Below are 18,433 nucleotides of genomic sequence, written 5' to 3'. Positions count from 1 at the left end.
GATCTTAAATGCATTTGTGTATGCGTACCAGATTTCACTTGTAGATTTGTTGCTTGAGTTGACAAATATAGAATTAATTTTATTGCTAGTTTATATTTTACCCAGAAATCTTTGTATTACTGCTAATACACTAGCCTAACCATTTCTTTCCACTCTCATCTCTCTTCCCACTGAAGTGAATTTCTCCGGTACATTTTCTAACCAGACCCATCGGCAAACAGAAGGAGAAGTTGTGAATGATGACATCGACTTTTCTGTGCTGTGTAAAAAGCTTTGGCAATGGCAGCAGAGGAAACGAACAATCCATGTTGGCCACACTTCCAAATTTTGTATTAACGTTATCTGGTCGCCTCGTTCGGATTAGTAGTTCTCTCTTCCTAGTGGAAGATGGTTGTTCACAGCGGAGGCAATTTTCGGTAAGCTTCATAGTCATAAGCTGGCGCAATACTTACATCACGGCCAAACGTTAGCAGTTGGGTTAAATAAAAAAACTTCAAGGGAGTCCAGGCCTTCAGCAAGAAATTATTTCTAAATAGCCAAGCATACAACAGTTGGATTTTAGCATCATGTAGATGGACTTGGTGTTTATATCTTACATTTTGGCCAAAAAATGTCATAGAGATGCTTATGTGTTTTAACATCCACATAAAATCTGTTACTAAATTGGCTTTCTAGCTTGAAAACATTTCCTGAATAAAGAGCTTTTTGGACGGGACATATAACTTCTCTGATTCTGATTTAAACTGGTGGAGTTCATTTGAATTGGTCAGTTTCCTGTCAGATCTGACTTTTTAAGCACAAGACATAAATATTTATAATGGTTGCTGTGTAGACATTTGGAGGGCAATATTAGCTTAAAGCTAGCTTAATGTTAGCCTGCTTAATCCATTAACTTGTTTTGATGCGTTTAGAATCATTGTCCTGTTGTATCATCACTTGTGATATTAAAAATATCTTGTTTCCACCATGTACTTAATGTGTTCTTTTTACATGGCCTACCTTCAAACAAACTGTTGTCATCTTAAACTTGTTTTACAAAAAAAAATCCTCTATGGACTATTTATGCTGCCATTTATGTGTCAGAAAACCACTCAGTCTGTGGCAGCACGTAGTAAAACTCGGTGCACTGTGGACGGAGATGCAGGCGGCACATAATTAGACGACATGAACCAAAGGGGATTTGTTCCTAGCATCTCATTTTCAGAAACCAGTTTTGCTTCCCTTTTAGTTTTCTCCCAAACTGGTTCCAGCCAGCAATCTAAAGACGTAAACGCCTCTGTGGTCACAAGACCTGTCTCCTCTCGCCGCTGTCTAACCCGTAGAGGAACAAAGTACCAGGAAGCGCAACCGAGAAACCGAGAAATGCAGAGTCACAACAGTGACACAGCACTTTTTTTTATTATTTTTTAGCGCTGACTCATATCTTGCTTCTGAGAAAAAGCTGACTAATAGTGTCATGGGACAGAGAAAGAGAAGGAAAGGCGCTGGCAGAAATGCAGAGTCATTGTCTGAGTTCAGCTAAAAGTTTTGCATACAATAAATTGTAGATTTTAAACTGTGGATAAGTTCCTGGACTTCAGCTGTGACGCAAATCAACTTTCTTTCTTTGAGGTTTTATTGTTCTTCATTAATCTCATATCTATTTCTGCTTCATTTCTCTATTTTCCTGTTTATTCAAAGGGACAATTCCCATTAATGCACGTAAACACTTTAAACTCTTTTGTCCGTTGTGTAAATAAAGCGGATCCAGTCCCACATGCTAGTTTCAATTAGCAGTCTCTGGTAGATGAATGGTATAAAACACATTCTGTAAAGACTGACTGATTCCTGTGTTAAGGTTTACCTTCCAGAACATTTAGAGCACAGTTTCTTTTTGTTTCTAAATGAAGACGTGAACATGTTAAGGAACAGGCTTTTTAAAAAAAACATATTTAGCATTGTTCAGTACCAGGAATGTAGTTGGTTACTTCCTTTAATCTCATGGGGATTTTTTCCACTTTGTTTGTCTCACATATTTCCAATGAGATAAGCGATAATTGGGAATGCTATCAAAGCAAAGATTACAAAATGTGTCAGGAAACATAAACCAAATTGAAAAATAACGTTACATTTTGTTACCATGCCTAGACAAATTTAGTGTATCTAATTAAAAACATGTTATCAGCACTTAACGTCAAGAGAAGATCTAATTTCTAAAGCAGTTTTTCATGACTCTTTATCTTACAAAGGTAGCCTGTTCTACAGGAGTTGTAACCGAATACTTCCAGTCTACTTTTGCTGACTCACAGTTCTCCACAAAGGACAGAAACTAAAGAGTTAAAGGTGAAAAGGCAACTTGGAGACCAGATATTTACCACCTAATGCCACCTGAAATGTAAGGGTTGATAAAAGTTTGATGAGATAGTACAGCTAAGGTCGTCATGCGTAAATAATCCAGCTGAAATGGCTACAGTATTTTTCTAAGGATGGAACACTGTCTTTGTGTAATTCCCCTTTAACTTGAGCTTGAGTTGTTTACTGTACACACGTGTTTTTATAGGCAACTTGTGATCTCTTCAATCTCATTCATTTGTGCTTTAATCAAAGATAAATAAATGACATTCAATTTAAATATATCTATGTATGTTACCTTGTACAGGAATTAGTTCTATACACTAACAAGCCTGTTGCTGCTTTTTCTTACCACAAACTTCAATCTATTCCATTAAGATTTTAAATGATAAACCAACACAAAGTGATGCACAATTAAAAGGTGGGAGGAAAATAGCGCATTGTTTTTATTCCTTTCTTTTTATCAAAAGTCTTTTTTTTTTTAAATAAACCAAACCAAACACTTTCAATGTTCACACAAATTATTAGGATAGTGACTGACAGGAAAGGAGTTTTTTTTAAAATACTGTATATTTTAATATTGCGTCTGTTTTAACGTTAAACTATGTAATGTAACATTCAGGGTGAAGAAAGGCACCTACAAAATAAAAAGTATTATTATTATTATTATTATTCAAGTATTTCCAACCCAAATACCCAAGCAGACTCTTCCACGACTGAAGTTTGAGTTACGTGGTTATTATGGGTGAACCTGCTCTGCCACGTGAGCCTCTTACAAAAACAGGAAACGTTTGTTACGCATCGGCTGTCGATGAATCACAGAGAAACTCCGTGTTCCCACCAACCTCTGCAGGTTTACAGACGCTGATTTTGTTGGCATTCATTTCTTATCTATTTGCTTACGAGTAGAAGTATGTCTGTTGAAAAGCGCTGAAAAGTTAACGAAGCTGCTTTGTGAAGTTGGGCCGTGATTCTACTGCATGAACAAAGCAGCTGACCACGAAGACAAGCCCTAACATTGAATTAGAAGTGTTAAAAGATTAACTCCAGCAGATTTGATATTTAACACATAAATCAGAGTTAAGGTACCAACTTTCCAACAAAAGTTAAATGAACACTTTCTGGTGTGGACCCATATAAACACTTTGAAAGTGTTGAAATCAAATCTGACAGAGTTCATTTGGGAACTGCTGGATCTGATGGCATCATAACGTAGAGCCGTGTATCGCCATGTCATTGTTTTTAACTTTTTTTGTGAAATAATTTGTCATCGTTTCAATGTCTTTGGATCGCAAACACTAGCAATTTGCGACAACACTCTTTGGAGAGCCTCTTCAATTTGACCTTTACTAAAACACAGTATTAGTAAAAGTTTGCCTTTTATGACTGCACAAAGCCAGTAAACTGCACTTTTACTTCCTAAAACACCACATGACTTTTAAAACCGCTGACGTGGCATTAGGATACGACCAGAGTGACTTTCAGGGCTTTACTCAGTAGCAGAGCAATGTTGCGAGACGTTACAAAGCATAAAAAGGCCTCAGATATCATGTCATTGCAGAAAACATTAAACCAAGGAATAATCTGGTGAAATTTTTACGAACAAAGTTGCTGTCTTTCTCCTAGTAAGAATTTTCCAGCGGAGGAACTCCCAGGGTTGGGTTTTGTCAGGACCTCGGCGTACTTTAACTTTCAATCTGACATCCCAACCTTTCAAACTCACGGTAGACATAGTTTGAAACATGTGGCATCATTTCCTCTATTTGTTTTAGTAATTTGTTGTAAATACATGTTAGCACATGAAACACTAACAAAGTAAAAGAGACTGACACATCACAGCAGGCCAGTCATCTTCCACTTGTTATTGCTATTCTTTCCATCTGTTACCTCGTTCAGTGTTAGCTGTTAATATGAACTCTCACAGAGTTTTTTTTTAACTGCATAAGAGTTATTTGTAATTAATATTATATAGGTATTTGATTGTTTTGAACTTGTAAAAATTCTTTTGAAAATAAACATTTAATAAAGGAGGGAATGATTTTCTCAAATGCATTTATTTCTAAACGTGCACCGTAACTACAAAACATGTTACAACGTGGAATAGTGTGCATGCTTCACATGTCGCTGTCATTCACATATTGCTCATCAAAAATTTGATCGTTTCCCTGTGTTATGAAACGTCCTGCTGTGTTTCATAAAAGAGACACTCCGATCCTTCTTATCTCACCCTCGATTGCCGATTGGCGGAAACCTGCAGAGTGACGTTGACGTCTGTCACGTCACGAGGTCTGCCAAACTGTATAAATACAGAGGAGCGCCGACTCCCATCACAGAACGGGGAAAGAAGCCTTTAGGAGTTCTTGCTTCAACAGTGTTTGAACGGAACTTCTTTTTTTCCGCCTTCCCAAGCTTCGCTTGAACCTAGCAGACTACATTCCAGCGACATTTCAATCCTGTTTCTACTTGAACACTACTGAAGAAGTCGACGTAAAGCTTTATTTTTCTACGTTTTTTTTGTTTAAAAAAGCACAAACAAAAACCAACCAAGATGGAATCCCAGGTGCGTCAGAACTACCACCGCGACTGTGAGGCCGCCATTAACAGGATGATCAACATGGAGATGTTTGCCTCCTACACCTACACCTCTATGGTAAGAAAAATGAGTACTATATGCTCTGCCTTTGTTTAGTTGGTCTACCCCTCACTAGTCGGCCCCACCTCGGTAAATAAGTGCTGCGTCACTGTGGGGCTGCAGTTGTTTTTGCTATACTCCGCCATTACTCACGCGGCTGGGTTTCGTCAAATAATGATGAGGCGCGAGTCGTTTTAATGATGGTTTACGTCGTGCTTGTTCAACAGGCTTATTACTTCTGCCGCGACGACGTGGCTCTGCCAGGTTTCTCCCACTTCTTCAAGGAGAACAGTGAGGAGGAGAGGGAGCACGCCGAGAAGCTGCTGTCCTTTCAGAATAAGAGAGGAGGCCGAATCTTCCTCCAGGATATCAAGGTAAGAACAACTAATGCTAACAAAAGACACATAGCATCCATTTTGATGTTTAAATTTGATCTAAATTGCAATTCATTGCTGCATACTGGAAAAACATTGAACTGTAAATGTTTTCCATTTTACAGAAACCAGAGAAGGATGAGTGGGGCAGTGGGCTGGAAGCCATGCAGTGTGCTCTGCAGCTGGAGAAAAATGTCAACCAGGCTCTGCTGGATCTGCACAAGTTGGCCTCTGATCGTGTTGATCCCCATGTAAGATAAAAGTTATATTTTTCTTCAATGACAATTGATGATTTTGAATCTAATAAACAATTCTGTTTCAGCTGTGCGACTTCCTGGAGTCCCACTACCTGAACGAGCAGGTGGAGTCCATCAAGAAGCTCGGTGACCACATCACCAACCTGACCCGCATGGATGCCCACAACAACAAGATGGCGGAGTACCTGTTTGACAAGCACACCCTGGGAGAAAAAAGCTAAATGCCCAGCAGGGAACATGGAGTAGAAGTGTCTGTAACAAAGGCTTCAGGCTAAATTAGTCTACTCCAGAGTTTATTAAGCATTTCATTGATCTAATCAGTTTCTGAAGTTGTTGAGTGTATTAAGAAGTTGGTTTAAGTGTAACTTCTGATTCTCTGAATAAACATCTTGAGCTGGAGTTCTGTGGTCTGACTTGTTTCTAATTTGAGGGCTTTGTGCCTCCAAAATGGGTAAATTCAAATTTAATATGCAAAGCTTTTTCCAAGTCAACTTATGAAGGTCAATTTGAAGACCATCTCACAAAGATGCAGGTCTTCCAATGTGGACCAGGAACTGACTATATGAGGCTTTTCCCTTGTAAAAATCCCAGTTTGGGTTTTTCTGCTTGGAGTTTGGATGTTTTCACACAGCCAATGTGGGAGCACTGGTTTACTACTACACTCCCAATATATGCATGATGGATTAACTGGTCTCCCTAATGGATGAAACCTGAATTTATTGGAGTAAATGGTTAAATATTTACAATAATCCATTTTCAAGGTTGTGTTAAGATTTGTCTGAACCTCCTGTCTTACACTTTAATTTAGGCTGGGAACATTCAGACATTCTAGTGAATACATTGAGGTGTAAAAAGCTTTTTATTCAGTCTAGAGTGATTTTTAACGTCTGATGTAAAACCAGTTATTTTTTTTATACACTTTGGACTGAGGTGATAAACTATTTCAACTTGGAATGTCAAATTGTCAGTAACCTTAATTCTTAATATTGTTCTTTAAAAAGCCATCAGTTTTCCCATGTCTTCCTCACCACCTATCAAGTATGTAGATAGGTAGATTTATAATACAGGAAATCTAAAACAGTTATATTTTTCAATATCAGAGAATTAGTTACAAAAACTGTTGCAGCTATAAATAAATACATTTTGAATGCGAGAGTAAGACTGTGTGCTCTATTTAGTTTAGGATAAAAGGAAATAAAATGGAAATAAAATACAAACTGCTAAACAACACAATCATGCCACATTTAACTTATTTTCTTTCTTCAAAGCCAAAAATTACAGTAACACACAAATGTGAAAGGACCCAGGAGTGATAAGTATGTAAAATATATCTTAAACTGTGTACCTAAAATAAAAACAATTTGATTAACGATACTAATTTCCTGCATGTATTTTAATAAATTTCAGTAAAATAAAACTTATTTTTTTCTGTAACATTGTTTCTCAGTTCCTATGGAATTTTGTTATTGCACAGCGCCATCTGGTGGAAACGATCTGCACGACATTATGAAGACAGTTCATTTCATTACAGTTGTGTAACTTAAAGGTAAATTCAATTAGATGTTTAATAAGAAGTCAGCTCTCAAATACATCTTTCAACAGATAACGTCAAGCCACGTAAGTTATTTTCTTCACTAAATGGCAATGATATATTTTTAAAAATAGCTATTTTTTTGGTAAAAAGAAAATAAAGAATGATCTTTGATTAATCTGAATTATTTGCAATGAAATCTTTGAATATCCAAAACTACAATATATAATCTAAAAATGTCATGTAATCCTCCCAGAAAATGAGACATTAGCTATGGAGTTCATATAATTGTTGATCCTATTGTTAGCATGAAGTTGGATAGTTCTGCCTCTACCTCTAATTTAATGTATTAACATAGCTGTATTGTTGTGTGGTAAACTGACTGCTCCTATAAATATCTTAACACATATTGCATGACTACTGTTGTAAGTTCTGGTCTATCTAGTTTAGAGAGACACATCAATCCCTTGTTGGTCAAACTCTCTTTAGTGACATGGTGCACCAAGTCACCTGTGGCTAATATCTGTCCTAGAAGTTGATAGAAACACTGATATGTGTTGCTGGTGCAGAAAGTGTAATGATGTAGTAAAGAGAGAACTGAGCCTAGAAAGCAAAAGGCATAGTCCACTAAGCTGGGTGGATTCTCTGGTCCAATACTCAGCTGGCTTCAATCAAAACCAAGGAACAGAGATTTTTTTCTTTCAATACGTAACTTCTCATTGTAAATCACATGTGAGATACCCAAAGGTTAAATCCTGGAACCCTTCCTATTTAATATCTACAATAACTATGAAGACGATACACAGCTCTGATGTTTGAACAAATATATGTTGATGGATGGATGGAAGTATGAATGGATGGATGGATGGATGGATGGATGGATGGATGGATGGATGGATGGATGGATGATAGGCAGACAGAAGGGTGTAATTTAGCCTAAGATTATATGTTACTTTTTTACCACAAACGTTAATCTATTTAATTGACATTCTAAATGATAAACCAATATAAAGTGATGCATAATTGTGATGTGGAAGGAAAATGGCACATTGTTTTCTGGCACACATTTCTTTTTGTTTGTCAAAACTCAAAAATTATGGTGTGGATTTTTCACAGATTCATTCTCTTTGATGACCTTGACAGAAATCCAGCGCTGCTAGTAGTTGAAAGCCACTTTTTTTAAAGAGACAACTCAGAGAACACAGAAACATATTTTAATAATAATAATAATAAATTACTTAGAATTAGGCCAAATGTATATTTTATGTTAAAGCAAAAAGGTTATAAAGTTACTGTACACATAGTTCACATTAACAATTTCAATGAATTGTTTAGTCAGCTTATTTTTTCATGTAATTCTCAGAAAACACTATGTCATCGCAGGAGGCATCATGTTAAACAGAGAAACACCACGGTTCACCATTTCCATGAACCAGTAAAAGAGTAAACGAAATTTGATCGTTCACCGTGTTGTGTTACATCCTGCTTTGTCTTACAAAAGCGACACCACTATTTTGCTTATCTCATCCTCGATTGCTGATTGGTGGACACCTGTAGAGTGACTTTGACTTCCGTCACCAGATCAGTTTAAATACAGAGGAGCGTCGACTCCGTCACAGAACGGGGACCAAAGATTCAAAGAGTTCTTGCTTCAACAGTGTTTGAACGGAACTTCTTTTCTCCCTACCAAAGCTGACTGTAGATCTATCTCAACCTTGCTGCCACTTTAACACTACTAAAGTAGTCAACGTAAAGCTTTTTTTTTCCCTCAGTGTTTTTGTTAGAAGCCAAAAAAAATAAAATAACCCGAACCAAGATGGAATCCCAGGTGCGTCAGAACTACCACCGCGACTGCGAGGCCGCCATTAACAGGATGGTCAACCTGGAGATGTTCGCCTCCTACACCTACACCTCTATGGTAAGAATACTATTTGCACTACCTCTGCTTCATTAGTCTGTTTATCTATTTAGCCACCTGGTCAAATAAAATGCTGCTGATGCTAGCTTTCAGAAATGAAAATAAGGGACACCCATCAGGTTAGGATGATTAAAGAAGTGGCCACGACAAATTAGCTGTACATAATATTTCATGTGTATTTATTTGGCTCGTTATTGTTACACTTGGTGTTTATGTGTGTGATAGACTGGTGTGTCTACGGGACATTTATAGAAATACGGGACATTTATAGAAATACGGGACATTTATAGAAATACGGGACATTTATAGAAATACGGGACGCAACATTTCACAGCCAAATGCGGGACGATTCCGTATTTTACGGATGATAACTCAGCTGAGGCTGCAGTTGTTATTGACAGACTCCATTACTCAACGTGACTTGACCAAAGCTGCTTCTTGGCCAGACAATAATTGGGCGCGATTTGTTTCAATAACTGTACTACTTGTTTGTTCAACAGGCTTATTACTTCTGCCGCGACGACGTGGCTCTGCCGGGTTTCTCCCACTTCTTCAAGGAGAACAGTGAGGAGGAGAGGGAGCACGCCGAGAAGCTGCTGTCCTTTCAGAATAAGAGAGGAGGCCGAATCTTCCTCCAGGATATCAAGGTAAGAACAACTAATGCTAACAAAAGACACGTAGCATCCATTTTGATGTTTGAATTGCAACCTAAATCAAATATACTCCAAAAACATTTAACTGTAAATGTTTTCCATTTTACAGAAACCAGAGAAGGATGAGTGGGGCAGTGGGCTGGAAGCCATGCAGTGTGCTCTGCAGCTGGAGAAAAATGTCAACCAGGCTCTGCTGGATCTGCACAAGATGGCCTCTGATCGGGTTGATCCCCATGTAAGATAAAAGTTATATTTTTCTTCAATGACATTTGATGTTTTTGAATCTAACAAACAATTCTGTTTCAGCTGTGCGACTTCCTGGAGTCCCACTACCTGAACGAGCAGGTGGAGTCCATCAAGAAGCTCGGTGACCACATCACCAACATGACCCGCATGGATGCCCACAAGAACAAGATGGCGGAGTACCTGTTTGACAAGCACACCCTGGGAGAAAAAAGCTAAATGCCCAGCAGGGAACATGGAGTAGAAGTGTCTGTAACAAAGGCTTCAGGCTAAATTAGTCTACTTCAGAGTTTATTAAGCATTTCATTGACCTAATCAGTTGTTGAGTGTATTAAGAAGTTGGTCTAAGTGTAACTTCTGATTCTCTGAATAAACATCTTGAGCTGGAGTTCTGTGGTCTGACTTGTTTCTAACTTGGATTGAGGTGTAAATTGCTACTCAGTCTAGAGTGATTTTTGTATGTAAAAAAAAAAAAGTTATTTTATTTATACACTTTGGACTGAGGTGATAAACTATTTCAACTTGGAATGTCAAAAATTGTCAGTAACCTTGATTCTTAATATTGTTCTTCAAAAAGCCATCAGTTTTCCCATGTCTTCCTCACCACCTATCAATTATGGAGATTGGTAGATTTATGATGCAGAAAATATAAAACACAAAGTTTTAAAATTTTTCAATATCAGAGAATTGGTTACAAAAACTGTTGTAGCTCTAAATACATTTTGAATGCGAGTGTTGGAATGTGTGCTCTATTTAGTTAAGGATAAAATGGAAATGAAGTTCAACCTCCTAAACAACACAATCATGCTACATTTAACTTATTTTCTTTCATCAAATTACAGTAACACACAAATGTGAAAGGACCCAGGAGTGTTAAGTATGTAAAATATATCTTTACTGTGTACCTAAAATAAAAACAATTTGATTAACGATACTAATTTCCTGCATGTATTTTAATAAATTTCAGTAAAATAAAACTTTTTTGTCTGTAACATTGTTTCTCAGTTCCTATGGAGTTTTGTTATTGCGCAGCGCCATCTGGTGGAAATGATCTGCACGACATTTTGAAGACAGTTCATTTCATTACAGTTGTGTAACTTAAAGGTAAATTCAATTAGATGTTTAATAAGAAGTCAGCTCTCAAATACATCTTTCAACAGATGACGTTAAGTCACGTAAGTTATTTTCTTCATTAAATGGCAATGATATATTTTTAAAAATGGCTATTTTTTTGGTAAAAAGAAAATAAAGAATGATCTTCGATTAATCTGAATTATTTGCAATGAAATCTTTGAATATCCAAAACAACAATATATAATCTAAAAATGTCATGTAATCCTCCCAGAAAATGAGACATTAGCTATGGAGTTCATATAGTTGTTGATCCTATTGTTAGCATGAAGTTGGATAGTTCTGCCTCTACCTCTAATTTAATGTATTAACATAGCTGTATTGTTGTGTGGTAAACTGACTGCTCCTATAAATATCTTAACACATATTGCATGACTACTGTTGTAAGTTCTGGTCTATCTAGTTTAGAGAGACACATCAATCCCTTGTTGGTCAAACTCTCTTTAGTGACATGGTGCACCAAGTCACCTGTGGCTAATATCTGTCCTGGAAGTTGATAGAAACACTGATATGTGTTGCTGGTGCAGAAAGTGTAATGATGTAGTAAAGAGAGAACTGAGCCTAGAAAGCAAAAGGCATAGTCCACTAAGCTGGGTGGATTCTCTGGTCCAATACTGAGCTGGCTTCAATCAAAACCAAGGAACAGGGATTTTTTTTCTTTCAATACGTAACTTCTCATTGTAAATCACATGTGAGATACCCAAAGGTTAAATCCTGGAACCCTTCCTATTTAATATCTACAATAACTATGAAGACGATACACAGCTCTGATGTTTGAACAAATATATGTTGATGGATGGATGGATGGAAGTATGGATGGATGGATGATAGGCAGACAGAAAGGTGTAATTTAGCCTAAGATTATATGTTACTTTTTACCACAAACGTTAATCTATTTAATTGACATTTTAAATGATAAACCAATATAAAGTGATGCATAATTGTGATGTGGAAGGAAAATGGCACATTGTTTTCTGGCACACATTTCTTTTTGTTTGTCAAAACTCAAAAATGATGGTGTGGATTTTTAACAGATTCATTCTCTTTGATATCCTTGACAGAAATCCAGCGCTGCTAGTAGTTGAAAGCCACTTTTTTTAAAGAGACAACTCAGAGAACACAGAAACATATTTTAATAATAATAATTAATTACTTAGAATTAGGCATAATTTATTTTTATGTTAAAGCAAAAAGGTTATAAAGTCATTGCACACAGAGTTCACATAAACAATTTCATAAATTGTTTATTCAGCTTATTTCTTCACATAAATCTCTGGAAACCCAATGTCATCGCAGGAGGCATCATATTAAACAGTGAAACACCACGGTTCAACATTTACATAAATCAATAAATAAATGAATTAAATTTGATCGTTCACCGTGTTGTGTTACATCCTGCTGTGTCTTTCAAAAGCGACACCACTATTTTGCTTATCTCATCCTCGATTGCTGATTGGTGGACACCTGTAGAGTGACTTTGACTTCCGTCACCAGATCAGTTTAAATACAGAGGAGCGTCGACTCCGTCAAAGAACGGGGACCAAAGATTCAAAGAGTTCTTGCTTCAACAGTGTTTGAACGGAACTTCTTTTTTCTCTACCAAAGCTGACAGTAGATCTATCTCAACCTTGCTGCTACTTGAACACTACTAAAGTAGTCAACGTAAAGCTTTTTTTCCCTCAGTTTCTTGTTAAAAGCACAAGAAAACCCGAACCAAGATGGAATCCCAGGTGCGTCAGAACTACCACCGCGACTGCGAGGCCGCCATTAACAGGATGGTCAACCTGGAGATGTTCGCCTCCTACACCTACACCTCTATGGTAAGAATACTATTTGCACTACCTCTGCTTCATTAGTCTGTTTATCTATTTAGCCACCTGGTCAAATAAAATGCTGCTGATGCTAGCTTTCAGAAATGAAAATAAGGGACACCCATCAGGTTAGGATGATTAAAGAAGTGGCCACGACAAATTAGCTGTACATAATATTTCATGTGTTTTTATTTGGGTCGTTATTGTTACACTTGGTGTGTATTGGTGTGTCTACGGGACATTTATAGAAATACGGGACGCAACATTTAACAGTCAAATGCGGGACGATTCCGTATTTTACGGATGATAACTCAGCTGAGGCTGCAGTTGTTCTTAACAGACTCCATTACTCAACGTGACTTGACCAAAGCTGCTTCTTGGCCAGATAATAATGGGGCGCGATTTGTTTCAATAACTGTACTACTTGTTTGCTCAACAGGCTTATTACTTCTGCCGCGACGACGTGGCTCTGCCGGGTTTCTCCCACTTCTTCAAGGAGAACAGTGAGGAGGAGAGGGAGCACGCCGAGAAGCTGCTGTCCTTTCAGAATAAGAGAGGAGGCCGAATCTTCCTCCAGGATATCAAGGTAAGAACAACTAATGCTAACAAAAGACACATGGCAGCCATTTTAATGTTTGAATTGTAACTTAAATCAAATATACTCCAAAAACATTGAACTGTAAATGTTTTCCATTTTACAGAAACCAGAGAAGGATGAGTGGGGCAGTGGGCTGGAAGCCATGCAGTGTGCTCTGCAGCTGGAGAAAAATGTCAACCAGGCTCTGCTGGATCTGCACAAGATGGCCTCTGATCGGGTTGATCCCCATGTAAGATAAAATTTTTATTTTTGCTTCAATGACATTTGATGTTTTTGAATCTAACAAACAATTCTGTTTCAGCTGTGCGACTTCCTGGAGTCCCACTACCTGAACGAGCAGGTGGAGTCCATCAAGAAGCTCGGTGACCACATCACCAACCTGACCCGCATGGATGCCCACAACAACAAGATGGCGGAGTACCTGTTTGACAAGCACACCCTGAGAGAAAAAAGCTAAATGCCCAGCAGGGTACATGGAGTAGAAGTGTCTGTAACAAAGGCTTCAGGCTAAATTAGTCTACTCCAGAGTTTATTAAGCATTTCATTGACCTAATCAGTTTCTGAAGTTGTTGAGTGTATTAAGAAGTTTGTCTAAGTGCAACTTTTGATTCTCTGAATAAACATCTTGAGCTGGAGTTCTGTGGTCTGACTTGTTTTTTAACTTGCATTGAGGTGTAAATTGCTATTCAGTCTAGAGTGATTTTTGCATTTTTGTATGTAAAGCAAGTTATTTTATTTATACACTTTGCACTGAGGTGATAAACTATTTCAATTTGGAATGTCAAAAATTGTCAGTAACCTTGATTCTTAATATTGTTCTTCAAAAAGCCATCAGTTTTCCCATGTCTTCCTCACCACCTATCAATTATGGAGATTGGTAGATTTATAATGCAGAAAATATAAAACACAAAGTTTTTAAATTTTTCAATATCAGAGAATTGGTTACAAAAACTGTTGTAGCTCTAAATACATTTTGAATGCGAGTGTTGGAATGTGTGCTCTATTTAGTTAAGGATAAAATGGAAATAAAATTCAACCTCCTAAACAACACAATCATGCTACATTTAACTTATTTTCTTTCATCAAATTACAGTAACACACAAATATGAAAGGACCCAGTGATAAGTATGTAAAATATATCTTAGACTGTGTACCTAAAATAAAAACAATTTGATTAACGATACTAATTTCCTGCATGTATTTGAATGAATTTCAGTAAAATAAAACTTATTTTTTTCTGTAACATTGTTTCTCAGTAGCTATGGAGTTTTGTTATTGCACAGCGCCATCTGGTGGAAATGATCTGCACGACATTTTGAAGACAGTTCATTTCATTACAGTTGTGTAACTTAAAGGTAAATTCAATTAGATGTTTAATAAGAAGTCAGCTCTCAAATACATCTTTCAACAGATGACGTCAAGTCACGTAAGTTATTTTCTTCACTTAACTAAATGGCAATGATATATTTTCAAAAATGGCAATTTTTTTGGTAAAAAGAAAATAAAGAATGATCTTCGATTAATCTGAATTATTTGCAATGAAATCTTTGAATATCCAAAACTACAATATATAATCTAAAAATGTCATGTAATCCTCCCAGAAAATGAGACATTAGCTATGGAGTTCATATAGTTGTTGATCCTATTGTTAGCATGAAGTTGGATAGTTCTGCCTCTACCTCTAATTTAATGTATTAACATAGCTGTATTGTTGTGTGGTAAACTGACTGCTCCTATAAATATCTTAACACATATTGCATGACTACTGTTGTAAGTTCTGGTCTATCTAGTTTAGAGAGACACATCAATCCCTTGTTGGTCAAACTCTCTTTAGTGACATGGTGCACCAAGTCACCTGTGGCTAATATCTGTCCTAGAAGTTGATAGAAACACTGATATGTGTTGCTGGTGCAGAAAGTGTAATGATGTAGTAAAGAGAGAACTGAGCCTAGAAAGCAAAAGGCATAGTCCACTAAGCTGGGTGGATTCTCTGGTCCAATACTCAGCTGCCTTCAATCAAAACCAAGGAACAGGGATTTTTTTTCTTTCAATACGTAACTTCTCATTGTAAATCACATGTGAGATACCCAAAGGTTAAATCCTGGAACCGTTCCTATTTAATATCTACAATAACTATGAAGACGATACACAGCTCTGATGTTTGAACAAATATATGTTGATGGATGGATGGATGGATGGATGGATGGATGATAGGTAGACAGAAGGGTGTAATTTAGCCTAAGATTATATGTTACTTTTTACCACAAACTTTAATCTATTTAATTGACATTTTAAATGATAAACCAATATAAAGTGATGCATAATTGTGATGTGGAAGGAAAATGGCACATTGTTTTCTGGCACACATTTCTTTTTGTTTGTCAAAACTCAAAAATGATGGTGTGGATTTTTAACAGATTCATTCTCTTTGATATCCTTGACAGAAATCCAGCGCTGCTAGTAGTTGAAAGTCACTTTTTTTAAAGAGACAACTCAGAGAACACAGAAACATATTTTTAATAATAATAATTAATTACTTAGAATTAGGCCAAATGTATTTTTTATGTTAAAGCAAAAAGGTTATAAAGTTACTGTACACATAGTTCACATTAACAATTTCAATGAATTGTTTAGTCAGCTTATTTTTTCATGTAAATCTTAAAAAACACAATGTCATCGCAGGAGGCATCATGTTAAACAGAGAAACACCACGGTTCACCATTTCCATGAGCCAGTAAAAGAGTGAACGAAATTTGATCGTTCACCGTGTTGTGTTACATCCTGCTGTGTCTTTCAAAAGCGACACCACTATTTTGCTTATCTCATCCTCGATTGCTGATTGGTGGACACCTGTAGAGTGACTTTGACTTCCGTCACCAGATCAGTTTAAATACAGAGGAGCGTCGACTCCGTCACAGAACGGGGACCAAAGCTTCAAAGAGTTCTTGCTTCAACAGTGTTTGAACGAAACTTCTTTTCTCTCTACCAAAACTGACTGTAGATCTCTCTCAACCTTGCTGCTACTTTAACACTACTAAAGTAGTCAACGTAAAGCTTTTTTTCCCCTCAGTTTCTTGTTAAAAGCACAAGAAAACCCGAACCAAGATGGAATCCCAGGTGCGTCAGAACTACCACCGCGATCATGAGGCAGGCCGCCATTAACAGGATGGTCAACCTGGAGATGTTCGCCTCCTACACCTACACCTCTATGGTAAGAATACTATTTGCACTACCTCTGCTTCATTAGTCTGTTAATCTATTTAGCCACCTGGTCAAATAAAATGCTGCTGATGCTAGCTTTCAGAAATGACAATAAGGGACACCCATCAGGTTAGGATGATTAAAGAAGTGGCCACGACAAATTAGCTGTACATAATATTTCATGTGTTTTTATTTGGGTCGTTATTGTTAGACTTAGTGTTTATGTGTGTGATAGACTGGTGTATCTACGGGACATTTATAGAAATTCGGAACCAACATTTAACAGTCAAATGCGGGACGATTCCGTATTTTACGGATGATAACTCAGCTGAGGCTGCAGTTGTTCTTGACAGACTCCATTACTCAACGTGACTTGACCAAAACTGCTTCTTGGCCAGATAATAATGGGGCGCGATTTGTTTCAATAACTGTACTGCTTGTTTGTTCAACAGGCTTATTACTTCTGCCGCGACGACGTGGCTCTGCCGGGTTTCTCCCACTTCTTCAATGAGATCAGTGAGGAGTTGAGGGAGCAGGCCGAGAAGCTGCTGTCCTTTCAGAATAAGAGAGGAGGCCGAATCTTCCTCCAGGATATCAAGGTAAGAACAACTAATGCTAACAAAAGACACATGGCAGCCATTTTAATGTTTGAATTGTAACCTAAATCAAATATACTCCAAAAATATTGAGCTGTAAATGTTTTCCATTTTACAGAAACCAGAGAAGGATGAGTGGGGCAGTGGGCTGGAAGCCATGCAGTGTGCTCTGCAGCTGGAGAAAAATGTCAACCAGGCTCTGCTGGATCTGCACAAGATGGCCTCTGATCGGGTTGATCCCCATGTAAGATAAAAGTTATATTTTTGCTTCAATGACATTTGATGTTTTTGAATCTAATAAACAATTCTGTTTCAGCTGTGTGACTTCCTGGAGTCCCACTACCTGAACAAGCAGGTGGAGTCCATCAAGAAGCTCGGTGACCACATCACCAACCTGACCCGCATGGATGCCCACAACAACAAGATGGCGGAGTACCTGTTTGACAAGCACACCCTGGGAGGAAAAAGCTAAATGCCCAGCAGGGAACATGGAGTAGAAGTGTCTGTAACAAAGGCTTCAGGCTAAATTAGTCTACGCCAGAGTTTATTAAGCATTTCATTGACCTAATCAGTTTCTGAAGTTGTTGAGTGTATTAAGAAGTTGGTCTAAGTGTAACTTCTGATTCTCTGAATAAACATCTTGAGCTGGAGTTCTGTGGTCTGACTTGTTTCTAATTTGAGGGCTTTGTGCCTCCAAAATGGGTAAATTCAAATTTAATATGCAAAGCTTTTTCCAAGTCAACTTATGAAGGTCAATTTGAAGACCATCTCACAAAGATGCAGGTCTTCCAATGTGGACCAGGAACTGACTATATGAGGCTTTTCCCTTGTAAAAATCCCAGTTTGGGTTTTTCTGCTTGGAGTTTGGATGTTTTCACACAGCCAATGTGGGAGCACTGGTTTACTACTACACTCCCAATATATGCATGATGGATTAACTGGTCTCCCTAATGGATGAAACCTGAATTTATTGGAGTAAATGGTTAAATATTTACAATAATCCATTTTCAAGGTTGTGTTAAGATTTGTCTGAACCTCCTGTCTTACACTTTAATTTAGGCTGGGCAACATTCAGACATTCTAGTGAATACATTGAGGTGTAAAAAGCTTTTTATTCAGTCTAGAGTGATTTTTAACGTCTGTAAAACCAGTTTTTT

The 18,433-nt window shown here is 37.4% G+C and overlaps 3 protein-coding genes and 1 pseudogene across 3 annotated transcripts; all 4 read left to right on the top strand.

The window, feature by feature from the left end:
• The first annotated feature begins 4,651 nt into the window (after window positions 1-4,651).
• On the top strand, window positions 4,652-5,993 carry LOC122821370 (ferritin, middle subunit-like). The gene is made up of 4 exons (XM_044099225.1): window positions 4,652-4,981; window positions 5,191-5,337; window positions 5,463-5,588; window positions 5,660-5,993. Exons 1-4 carry the CDS (start codon window positions 4,880-4,882, stop codon window positions 5,813-5,815), a joined length of 531 nt encoding a protein of 176 aa, XP_043955160.1. The 5' UTR covers window positions 4,652-4,879; the 3' UTR covers window positions 5,816-5,993.
• Window positions 5,994-8,672: 2,679 nt separating this feature from the next.
• On the top strand, window positions 8,673-10,327 carry LOC122821369 (ferritin, middle subunit-like). Its single transcript, XM_044099224.1, has 4 exons — window positions 8,673-9,043; window positions 9,544-9,690; window positions 9,806-9,931; window positions 10,003-10,327. Exons 1-4 carry the CDS (start codon window positions 8,942-8,944, stop codon window positions 10,156-10,158), a joined length of 531 nt encoding a protein of 176 aa, XP_043955159.1. The 5' UTR covers window positions 8,673-8,941; the 3' UTR covers window positions 10,159-10,327.
• A 2,197-nt stretch (window positions 10,328-12,524) lies between these two features.
• Window positions 12,525-14,114, top strand: LOC122821374 (ferritin, middle subunit-like). The gene is made up of 4 exons (XM_044099231.1): window positions 12,525-12,890; window positions 13,321-13,467; window positions 13,583-13,708; window positions 13,781-14,114. The coding sequence occupies exons 1-4, from the start codon at window positions 12,789-12,791 to the stop codon at window positions 13,934-13,936; spliced, it is 531 nt and encodes a 176-aa protein (XP_043955166.1). The 5' UTR covers window positions 12,525-12,788; the 3' UTR covers window positions 13,937-14,114.
• Window positions 14,115-16,383: 2,269 nt separating this feature from the next.
• On the top strand, window positions 16,384-17,926 carry LOC122821367 (annotated as a pseudogene).
• The last annotated feature ends 507 nt before the right edge of the window (window positions 17,927-18,433 follow it).

The sequence above is a fragment of the Gambusia affinis genome, linkage group LG19, assembly GCF_019740435.1.
Source record: "Gambusia affinis linkage group LG19, SWU_Gaff_1.0, whole genome shotgun sequence".
In the NCBI taxonomy this organism is placed as follows: Eukaryota; Metazoa; Chordata; class Actinopteri; order Cyprinodontiformes; family Poeciliidae; genus Gambusia; species Gambusia affinis.
The sequence above is the reverse complement of the archived record's forward strand: the minus strand, read 5'-3'. Positions and strand labels throughout refer to the sequence as shown.